General features: G+C 41.4%; 1 protein-coding gene across 1 annotated transcript; it reads right to left on the bottom strand.

The window, feature by feature from the left end:
- Positions 1-4,142: 4,142 nt before the first annotated feature.
- On the bottom strand, positions 4,143-10,897 carry LOC147884159 (pentatricopeptide repeat-containing protein At5g27110-like). The gene is made up of 2 exons (XM_087399126.1): positions 7,800-10,897; positions 4,143-4,909 (listed from the first exon to the last, which is right to left on the bottom strand). Exon 1 carries the CDS (start codon positions 10,763-10,765, stop codon positions 8,189-8,191), a length of 2,577 nt encoding a protein of 858 aa, XP_087255252.1. The 5' UTR covers positions 10,766-10,897; the 3' UTR covers positions 4,143-4,909; positions 7,800-8,188.
- Between the last annotated feature and the right edge of the window lie 1,248 nt (positions 10,898-12,145).

Here is a 12,145-nt window from a genome sequence, read left to right as displayed (position 1 = left end):
CATCTACTAAGGTTTAGAGAGGACCATAAATGGGCACATGGGGAAACTGCTACCTTAACCCTAAACATGAGGGGTAAATTACAAATAAAACAATTGGTCCAAATTTTTCACTCCACTTCCTTTTTCCATAGGACCTAAGCACATTTTTATATAGCTACATGGGCTCTCTCTTTGACATTACCCCTTAGGTTTCTTACACATCAACCACATTACCATGTCTCATCTATATCGTAGTCACTCACAATCATTCGCCCCAATCAATCTCACCTCTTAGATAGACTCTTATCCTGTCACAAAGCCCTCTAAGGAGAGGGAGGGAGGGGGGCTTTTCACGACCTCATTGATGCACTAGAAGAGGCGGATAACATCACAGTTCTTGCTACCTCTGAGGAGGATGAGGAACATGGCCCTTACTTTGTGTTGCATTATCAATGCCAACAACATGATTTATTCCCAAGCAAGTGATATGACAAGCCAACTCAACATCAATCAACCTTGACAAGTAAAACCATTCAAAGAAGCTCAACAACGATCCCTTACATACATACATAAATCTTTTGAGTACTAACAAAAAACTTTTAAGCTTATTTTCTTTTTCAAAAAATCTTTATGTACAATCAAGATATTTCACTTGATTTTGTCATGGTTCAAAAAATTTGATGCTTTTGCATAAGATGTTGTGCCCCTTTTTGACATGTTTGCAAGGTTGCATTTGATGTGGCAATGCAAGAATTTCACAAACGTTTACCAAATAATATCAAGTTAGTGTTGCTTTGAGGAAAGTGACCTCATTTTACTTGTAGATCTTGCATCTTGTAGGGTTTCTTGAATTGCCACTTGTAATCACTACAAACTACAATCAGTCTATTGGTACGTTGGTGTCAATGACATTTCTTCAGCCTCTTGCATTACATTCTTTTAGGTTGATTGCTATTTTGACATTAGTTATTGCTAATTTACATTAATGATGTTGTTTGCCCCAATAGATACACATTTATGTTGTAAGTGTTTCACACAAATACCCAGTGTAGTTGCAAGTGTTGATGATGCTGCTTGCCCCAAAAGATAGACATTGCTATTGTAAGTGTTTCTCACAAATAGAGATTGATGTTGTAAGTGTTGATGATGCTACTTGCCCCAATAGGTAGACACTTCTTTTTTAAATGTCTCGCACAAATCAACCTAAAAATTTGTTTCTTGATGTAGGTTGCCTTTGCATGTTTTGCCATTTCTGAATCTACGATTCTAGGTTATCAATTGTGCTGCCTTGCATAGCTTGCTTGCAACCAGCCCCTTATAATTGATTGTATAAACTATCCTTTACTCTTGGGCTACTTGCTTTTGATACAATTTGCAATTTGTAAACCTAATTGCTTTCTTTTGCAAGTTTTCCATGCAAGAATTTCTATTTGGTAAGAAAACTTTCATTTCCGTGTCTTGAGCAGGTTCCCTAGTACTTAAAATTTCTTGTTTCTTTTCTCTTTTGCAAGCAACATTTCTTTAGCGCATGTCTTCTTATAGATGGTTGCAATGATCTTATACTTGCCTATTATCTTATAGTTATCATTTCTTGCAATTTGTTGCAAGGCTTTCATTCCTATTTGAGTCATACAAGGGAGCTCTCAAAGGGCTTCCATTCATACAAGGGAGCCTGAAACTGTAGCTCAAGATATGTGTATGCAAAACTAGAGATTTCCCATATTGGGAATTGTAGGTCTTATTGAACTACCTAGCTCTATTCCATGTTTAATAAAAAGGAGGGAGGCTCATGAGATGGCCTCCTAAATATGGCAAGTAAACTCATATGCTTCGAAGGTCAACAGGCACCCGCCAGATGCCGTCTCGACTGGTCGAAGAGAAAGAAAATGAAGATTCTGACGGTTACTACCTACTGTCCCAAGTTTTGGCTCTTTCATCCAAAAGTTATGGCTCCTGTGCTCTATCAATTTTCTCGTCCCTGTAGAAGATCACTGGTAGCACCCACATGTTTGTTGCGCAAGCATGTCCTTGTGTGTGACCTTGCTCGCTTCGTTGACTAAGAAGTTGCCACATCAGATATACAAAGATTGAAGTACTACAATGAATACCAATCACTAGCTACAAGATGCAACATTGAAAATACTAGGATGCTACTCAAAACATGAACCATATGTGTTGAGGAGGTGAGGAGTGAGGGAGAAGCCACCTAATGGCTTGACATAGAAGCCATAGCTTCAACACCTTCCTATGTAATACTTTCAGAATGTTCCCAATCTAAATGCATTAACACACATGCATGGGTGAGTACTCTCAAAGATTGGCTACCTAAGAGTGTGGGCAACGGAGTCTGTCTCTCTGTGTGATATGTGGCAAAGCCAATTAGTATTGTATGCGTGAACGTATTGTTACGGTTTCTTCCCAATTTGATTTTGTGTCCAACCTTCATGTGGCTCCTTAAAAGTCTCTAATTACCACCAATGCCATGATGTCATGGCTTAATCCTAGGAAAGACCTAAGGTTTTAACTCCACCACCCTATGAATTATTATAATAATCCTAATGACAACATCATCTCAAAGGTTAATGAATGGCCTAATCCATTGTTCACTCATTTTCTAGCTCACCTCAGATTGAAGACCATCTTGGCTTCAAGAGCATGTCACCCACCAAATCCTCTAGATTGTGAAATTGTCTATGGTCTCCACTTATCAAGATGCTTTGTTATTGTTGCATAAAAGGCTTCTAAGAAAACAACCAGCAGTCCCTTTTGAGTTGCAAAGTACAACAACAACTAGAAGCATGTCCTTAGGAGTTTTACACAACTTTCCATGAATCCTTAGGAGCTGTCCAAGACTCCTAGGGTGGTCACCTTAAAGATGGTAGTCTAAGGGAGCAAGATTTCCACTTTGCGGCCATGGGTGACATCTCATCTTACCTAATAGAGGATGCCTTTGTGATCAAATCAAAGAATCTTCCTTTCCCCCAAGAAAGACAAGTGGAATACCTAGCCAATGTGCACGCTTAGAACATTTTGTTTCCCAATGTAACTTTATGTGACAGGTGGACAAGAAACTCGACCAGTTTGCCACCCTAATGGCCATCTCACCCAACAATATCTACACCTTGTGTTGTTTAGGAGAAACACTTCAGAGTGATCTCATGAGACCTCTAAATCTGAGTGCAAAATGAATGCTTTTATAAGACAAAGCCTCCAAGCATTTGTTGTTGTACCATGGATAGAGAATCCCCATAGGTTGTGTAGTTCCCCAAGCTCTCCTTATAGCTACACATGGGTCCTTGTAGGCAATAGGTCCTTATAGCCAATTGTTAGACCATTACAATCTTATATAATATGATATAATATGCATAGATCAATATGTATGCATAGAGAGGTATCTGAGTGGATAAGTTAATCAAGTTATCACATTCTAAATCATATTTGAAACTAATTTGGATGTACATTTGAAAGAATTTCGTGTATGGTCAAGTGAGCATGCCTACTCTTGTCACCCTTATCGGCATTTCTCTTCCTTTGAAGTTGAATGCAGGATCAAGTCAAAACCGGAGAGAGTCGTCTTCCTTCTTCATCTTGCCCATAGCTGTAAGAGAAAATTCTTGAGAGCTGGTGAGGAACAACTCAGAAATAATTGATGAGGATTAAGCTCTAGATTGGTTGGAAGGGTTCGCTGTAGAAGCCATAACAAAAATTCCTAGAGACTTGAGGAGTTGTAACACTCTTACAAGAGCCATAATGCGGGTTGAAACACTCTTATTTATTGACTGATAGAAGTATGACCTGTTGAAGCTCAAGATTCTGCAACGTGGCAAGGACCTTGAAATTTCTCAAAAAGACGATTAGTTGATTTGCACATGTGGGCTACTCATAGCTTGACTAGAGGTTCATAGGAGTACTGATGTTGTATGCAGTACGCAAAACAGAGAGCAACAATTGGCTATTAGGAGCCACAAGGTGCTTAAAGGCATTCAAGGGCTCGTTTGTGTGATGTTAAACTTCAAGAGCTCATTTGGTGCTTAAAGCAGAGAAGGTGGAATGCTTAATCAAACTTCAAACTTCTGTGTCCACAAGAGAGAACTCGCAAGCACCAAAGCTACAGTAACAGACAGTCCAAGATATCTCAAAGTATATTGCACAAAAACGGAGCCAACAATTTTTACAGGAGAGCTCCCACACAGATCCCAAAACCTGCAGCAATCCAATGCCCTAAATGCTCTATGGTGAGCCGATCTATTGCTCCTACTTCTGTTCTTCCACTCCTCAGGTTGTGTGCTCCACATTGAGCTTCAGTGACCATCTGTAATGTGAGCTCCTTAGACAACACCCTCCTGCACACATGTGACCTACTACTGAATGTAGGTATGCACCAAGTGATGCTCCTCAGTGAGTGAGGGCTGCCTCCAATCTGAAGTAAGAACAGCACTTACAATGGGGCCTTTTGTAGGAGACAAACCATTTCTGTACTGGCCAACTGGCCAATCTGTCAGCCTGATCTGTTTAGGGTTAGGCTGCGCTCACCCCCGACATAATAGCCCCTCCTGCTGCTGACCTTGCTCCAGACTGTCAAATAGCCAGTTTTCCTGGCCTAAAATAGGCCATGTACCTGCCCAATCTTCTGGCCTTTTCTGGCCCTGCACCAGCCCACCAATATGCCTTTTCTCTAGAGCCTACGGGAGCACCTGCACAGTTCTGCACAGCAGACAATGTGGCTGCATATCTTCAACAGATCCACTGCCCACATGGACCCATAATTGCCGCCGTATGCTTGTGTGATTGGAGTTCCGTACCTGCTGCTACACCAGACGTACTGTTCTGGCCTCCATACATGCTGTTGTACCATCAGTACCGACTGCATGCTGCTCACACGTTTGCCCTAATCCAACGCTGCTCCCACCTCTAACAGTGGACTATGTAGCTGTCCATGTGAAACAAGGAAATCAGCAAGGTTTGAGGCTGAAAAAGCAGAACGTGCGCACAAACAAATAGATAGCGAAATTCAGCTCAAGCGTTTCATAAAAATGCATGACGCTCAAGTTATTTACAGCAAGAACAATTGACCCTAATCGAACTCAAAAAGCATTGATGAAAAGAGGTACCTCAAGCAGAAGAGATATCTTTGGCAATTTTAGAAGACATCAGTGCATACCAAGATCCTAATCATGAAAAGAGTAAGCTACTATTCAACTCAGATGTCATAATGGTGATCTACAGGAAGGAAGAAGTCTACATGCCAAGTTTTGGGGAAAATAACACGACATACAAAGTAAAGAAAGCGCTTTATGATTATGCACTCTACTTCAGTCTTGCTGCCCCCCTTTGTGGCAGTCTATATATTCAGCTTTGAGCTCCTCACAAGTTTGTGCACACCCTTGCTCATGTATTTGACCTCTGTTCTTTGTAGAAGATTCAGTCTTGTGGTTGCACTTTATGCTTCTATTTTTATCTTGGTGATTTCCAGGTTCTTCTAAATTCTCATGATGTCGATTATCTGAAGGAACATGGTGGAAAGAGGGAGAGAGAGAGGGTAGGCTAGGGAGAGACGAAGTGATACTCAAAAGGAGACATAATGTAATGACGAGAGCAATGAACAAAAATGAGAGTACTCACATGTAGACCAAAGAGCTTGTAGCTTGATACTTGATTCATATGACACTAGACAAGAACAAAATATGACAATGATGGTCATCAAACTGTGCACCCTATGTAACTCATAGGCTAAAGTCTGAGCGTGTTCAGAGGTTGATCCAAGCACTCTCATGGCTTGAGACTCAACATGCTCAGAGACTCATGTTATAGCATGGCTACATGACCAGCTCATAGGTCTAGGAATACACCGACATCCTAGAACTCGGCCAGGCCTGATAACGAGACCTATCAAAGCCAATACATGGCTCCCACAATACATCCCCCTCTAAACCTATCAAAGCCAATACAAGGCTCCCACAGTACATCCCCTCCTGGCTCCAAGGGCTAATGAGAGACATGGAGCCACACACCAAAAGAAAATAGGAAAATACATCTTTTTAGGAGAACTATCCAAGGCAGAGAACCTTTGACTCAACACACATGATTTATTTGCATTCATTTTGGGGGACAACCTAGGGCAGAGTACCCTTGACTCAAACAAGAAAGTAGTAAAGATATATTTCATTCATTTTATGCATAGCAAGGGCAGAGAACCCATGTGCCCGAAGTAGCTGCCGCACAAAAGTGTGCACATCCTGCTCGTCGATGATGTGTCGAAGATGCTCATGTCGAGGATGCCTCGAAAGATGTGTCGATGACGACCATGGAAGCAACCACCAAGGACAATCACATCATGACTCTCAATGTACCGATCAGAGAGTCACCGAATGCACAGAAGAGACTAAAAAAAAAGAGCGAAAGTGCTTAAAAAAATGAGCGAAAATGTATTGTAGGAGATGACGAGGTATGAAAAGAGTATTAACCACTGTCGGAAGCCTTAAGTCAATGTACCGGAGTGTCGGTACAGTCGAAATGACTTGTGGGTAAGCTCGGGAAGTTCAAATCACTGGTGGAGGTCATAGGAGTCCAAATTTGAGCAAAAAATGCCAAAAAGCAGCCTAAAACTGCTCCGAGCAAGTTGTACGGACTCCTGGCACTGCGGGATAGGGTCATTTATGTTTGAGCAATGCCAAAATGTCAAAAAACGTCAAAATCGGACCTCAAAAGATCAATAAACAGCCGCTGGATTGCTCCAAAACAAGTTTTGGCGACCAACTGACGAGGAATGTCCGCCAATGCTAAGGGAGAACCACGAACTGATGCGGGAGTGAGCTGAACTCACAAACGAGGACCAGGAGCAATCACTAGGACACCGGAGTACTTGATGGCGAGGAACCATGGCGAGGCTGAGGGAAGGGAGGCTCTACCTTAGAGGAGAGGGGAGCTTCCATTTGTGGGCTTCTCTCATCCTCTAGATAGAGCAAGAAGAAGGGGAAGGTAGGAAGGGAGGCTCTAATACCACATGAAGGAACATGGTGGAAAGAGGGAGAGAGAGAGAGGGTAGGCTAGGGAGAGAGGAAGTGATAGTCAAAAGGAGACATAATGAAATGACTAGAGCACTGAACAAAAGTGAGAGTACTCACATGTGGACCAAAGAGCTTGTAGCTTGATACTTGATTCATATGACACTAGACAAGTATAACACACACACATATGAACACCTATGCATATAACCCAATATGACATGTGGCATCCATAGAACACAATAGACTAGAACTCACACCAGAACACACCAAACTGACTCAACTTGGCTTCATTTTCTAACATTATCATCACTATCATCTTTAAACCTAAAGAAAAAGTAGTGGTAAGATCTAAGAAAGTGCAAACATTTTCATAGTTCATTTGTTTAAGTTAACAAAAAGCACGAGAATAAATCCCTTCTCCTAAAGAAACTTAGATATTTGTATGACCATTGAACTTCACCAAATATACGACGAATCAAGTCTCACAACGGATAGGAAGGTAATTGCTTTGATCCTCAACTCCCTTGTTTCCCAAGAGACTTTCATAAAAGTAAAACTGAGCAGCCAATACACAACTCTAAACCCTTACAGAGAATTGAACGGCATTTTCTTCTCTCACTCTTCTTTCCTAGTCAAAGACGAAACTTTTTAAAACAGAAAGCAGAAATACAGTTAAGAATTGCTGAAAGGGAAAAAGACACGTATCGATTATCGAAGCACGTAAAGCAATCACGTGTTGTTCTCGATCAGACAGACCAAGTTTCCTGTAGGATTTCGCAGTTAAGAAGTGCTGAAAGGGAAAAAGACACGTACCAATTATCAAAGCAGGTAAAGCAATTGCGTGTTGTTCTCGATCAGACAGACCAAGTGTCCTGTATGATTTCACAGCCTTGATATTGTAGCCCTTGATATTGTATACACTGATCAGCTGACAAGGGGTACAAAAGAAACTCTTGCATTGATATGTAAATAACACATCCCTTCTGTGCTAATCCCCTTGATGTCATAAGTACAGGATGCTTTCTTTATTGCAAACGATGCAGCAGTCATTCAAAATCGTAAAGTCAGGTCTTTATTACGGATTCAAGATGTGTTATTTAGATATCAATGTAAGTGTTGGATTTTCTTGCTTGGCTGCATCATGGCAGCAGTGCATAGTCAAACATTCTGGACAACTTGCATGGTTCTTCTTTGAAATGCCATTACACTCTCATGCCTTCCACACCCTTGTCCACCATTAGCTTTGACAAGAAGTCAAAGCTTGGCACATATCCCTCCTCTTTCATTAGCCTGATCATATTCTTCAAAATAGCATAGATCTCTTCACTTTTTGGATTGCTTGTGTCTCCCACAACAAACTCGTGCATTTTATTGCTGACCTGGAGCCATGCCTTGCCAGGTTTCTTCCAAGCTCCTGCACAAAATTTCAACTCTTGTATTTCGCCAGCATCCTCCCAGTTGTGGGCATCTGCATAAATTTTTGACATAAGGACATAGCCAGAAGCATCATTCAGATTCAACTGCACAAATTCGTTGAAGCACTGTCTTCCAAGCTCCATGTTGCCGTAAGTTCTACAGCTTGTGAGCAAAGAAGTCCACATGATGAGATTTGGTGGAGCTGGCATAGTTTGCAGTAAATCCACAACCTCATTGAAGTATCCTGCCCGACTTAGAAGGTCCACCATGCAACTGTAGTGCTCAAACCCTGGAATAATTCCATGGTTCTCTGTCATACATTCAAAGTACTGATAGCCTTTCTCCAGCAAGCCAGAATGACTACAAGTAGCAAGAATACTTATGAATATCACATCGTTTGGTTCCAAACCTTGTTGTTGCATGTCCTCAAAACATGTCATGGCCAATCTACGGTTACCACACTGAGCATACCCAGCAATCATTGCACCCCATGACACCACATCTCGCCTAGGCAAGTCATCAAATACTTTGTGTGCCTCCTTTAAGATTCCACATTTAGCATACAAGTCCACAAGAGTATTCCCAACCATGACATCTATTTCAAGGCCGATTTTCAAGATCTGGTCATGTATCAGCCTGCCCTGCCCAATGGCCCCTATAGTGCCACAAGATTTCAAGACATGCAAGAATGCTAATTTGCTTGGATTGGACGTGTGCTGCTGCATCTTCTCAAAAAGTTCAAGGACACAAAGATCTTTCCCATGCTGAGCATAACCTGCTATTATTACACCCCACGACACTGCATCTCGATTAGACAATCCATCAAATACCTTGCGTGCCTCCTCCAAGCTATCACATTTTGCATACATATCCACGAGGGTGCTTCCAACATCCATTTCAGATTCAAGTCCACCTCTGATGATCTGGTCGTATATATATCTGCCCTGTTCTATAGCTCCCATTGTGCTACACGCTTTCAAAATGCACATTAGCGTGACTTTGCATGGCTTGAAGCCCTCCTGCTGCATGCTGTCAAAAAGTTCGAGAGCAGAAAAACCATGCCCATGCTGCACATATCCTCCAATCATTGTACTCCAGGACACCCTATCTCGACCCTGTAACTTGTCAAACACTTTGTGGGCATCCTCTAGACTGCCACATTTGCAATACATGTCAACAAGGGCACTTCCAATGATGACATCTACTTCAAGTCGACATTTGATGATCTGGTCATGGATCAGCCTGCCTTTTTCTGAGCCTTCCATGCGGCCACAAAGTTTCAAAATGCATAGATATATTGCTTTGTCTGGTGTTACTCCCTCCTGTTGCATTTGTTCAAAAAATCTAAGCGCTAAGAGATCATGCCCATGCTGGACATATCCTGTAATTATCACACCCCATGCCACAACATCTCGATGTGGCAATTCATTAAATGCTTCATGTGCCTCCTCTAGGCTGCCACATTTGACATACATGTCAACAAGGGCACTCCATACAACAGTCTCTGCTTTCAGTCCAGTTCTGATAATCTGGTTATGTACCAGCCTTCCCTGCTCTGTGGCTCCAATGCTACCACACGCTTTCAAGATGCCCGAGAATACAAATTTGTCTGGCTTCAAGCCCTCCAGTTCCAACTCTGTGAAGAGTTCAAAAGAAGAAAGAGCATCTCCATGCTGGGCATATCCAAAAATCATTACCCCCCATGACACTAGATCTCGATTCGGGAATTCATCGAACACCTTCCGTGCTTCCTCTAGGCTTCCGCATTTGGCGTACATGTCAACCAGGCTGTTGCCAAGGATGACATCTATACCAAGTCCACTTCTGAGGATCTGGTCATGTACCAGCCTGCCCTGGCATAGGGTTCCTACAGTGCCGCATGCTTTCAAAATGCAAGAAAATATGAACTCATCTGGCCTTGTTCCATCCTGGTGCATCTTGTGATACAACTCAAGAGCCCTCTCACTTTGTCCAAGCTTAACATTTGCGGAAAGAATTGCATTCCATGTATAGATGCTTGGTTTCAAAACGTTCTGAAAAGCTTGATGTGCTTCCACCAAGCTTCCACAGGCAGCAAACAAGCGAATAAGGTGATCCGCCAAAACGGCAATGGAATCGAGTCCCGTCCTGATCATAAGCGAACGAATCCGCCTGACAGCTACCAGGTCTATCTTTTGGGTGCATCCCTGAAGGAGACGATAAACGATTTCTCTAGATAAAAGGATTCCTTGCTGGTCGAGAAGCTCAGCTACAGTAAGAGCCTCGAATAATCGGCTCTGTTTACATAGTTTAGTGAGATGTCCAACCAATTCGATTGTTCGACGAGGATGGGTCTCTTTTAGACGAGAAGAAGATTGGAGCATCAAAGGGCAGCATGAACGAGATGGATTAGACAGAAATGAGACGCATTTTGAACAAGTTGAATTTCATTCATAAGGCCTGCCCTTAAAGATGCTTAAGGTTGTGTATAAAAGTGAGTAGTCGGACCACTAGATGAAGTTAGTATTGCAAGTTTTGTGTATTTTTGTAGAGTTTGTCCAAATATGATCAATTGTTGTACCATTAGTGGTTGCTGGATGTACAATCAATTGGATGAAGTTGTTTTTGGTTATGAAGTTTATTAGTTTTGATGTCTTGTAGTTGTTACCAACAATGTTAATGTTGAAGTCTCCAATGATTGTTGTGAAGTCCATTGTATTTGTCTTTTCTAATAATTGCTCTATTGAAGTTATAAGCGATGTGGTTGTTGCCAATGGTGATTTGTAGACGTTTATTATTGCAAAATTTTTGAAGCATTTGGTTTGGAAAACTGTTAGCATGCATTGGCAACTATTGGTATGAATGTAATGGTCGTGCAGAAGTTCTAAGTTGTCTTTGTAAAATGTTGCTATGCCCACGCCTTCGTTTTTTTGGATGCATCTGAATCTGGGTAGAGATATGTTTGGGGAGTTCTTAATGTGCAATTCTTGAAGACAATGTATTGTTGCGCTTAGAAGGCTTTCATCGTTCAGTATGTTGACCATGTGTGGATTTAGTGCACATGTGTTTAGAGATTGGAGCGTAATATTTTTTTCTTGATTTGTGGTAAAGTTCTTCTGTTGAATCTTCCATTGGCTATCTGTTTTTAGTCTTTCAATTTCTTTCAACACATTTGGATCCACTTTGATGTGCTTTGGTTCAAGTGGTTTAATAAAGTAAAGATTTTTTGGGTTTTGTATACGAGATAGTGCAGTGTATGTTAGGCCATGTGACTTTATGAGGGAAGGGTCAAATGCAAGGCTATCCATGGATAGCCTTTGTCAACGGTGAATTGTTTTAGCGACGGCTGCTTGAATAAGGAATTGTGTCCTTGTGATAGAATTTAATTTATTTTTTTAAAATTTAAAATTCTCTTGTGATTTGAAGAATTGGAGTCCATGTATTTGGAATTTTATCCGTGTAGTTAGATTGACGCATTGGTATATTGAGTTCATATAGTAATACGTTGTCTCTCCAAAAAGATGTTATCATTGTTGTATTTAAAGATTGATCTATAAAGATCCATGAATCTTTTGTTGGACTAGCTTGGCATAGGCCTCCACACAAGAGAACATCGACTCCCCCAAATGGCTCGAGATGGTTGTGTTTAACTTCTCGTAAACGCATATCGGCGGCAACCAATGTGCTATGTTCAATCAACGATACCTCATAAAAAACAACTAGGTGAAGATCTTTGTATAGTTGGGACAATTCTTGTAGTTTTT

Source organism: Dipteris shenzhenensis, chromosome 27, assembly GCF_047967505.1.
Source record: "Dipteris shenzhenensis isolate YYH24624 ecotype China chromosome 27, Dip_SZ_1.0, whole genome shotgun sequence".
Lineage (NCBI taxonomy): Eukaryota > Viridiplantae > Streptophyta > Polypodiopsida > Gleicheniales > Dipteridaceae > Dipteris > Dipteris shenzhenensis.
The sequence above is the reverse complement of the archived record's forward strand: the minus strand, read 5'-3'. Positions and strand labels throughout refer to the sequence as shown.

Coding starts and splice junctions, on each gene's coding strand:
- LOC147884159 (XM_087399126.1), bottom strand. CDS start 10,765: ATGCTCCAATCTTCTTCTCGTCTAAAAGAGACCCATCCTCGTCGAACA.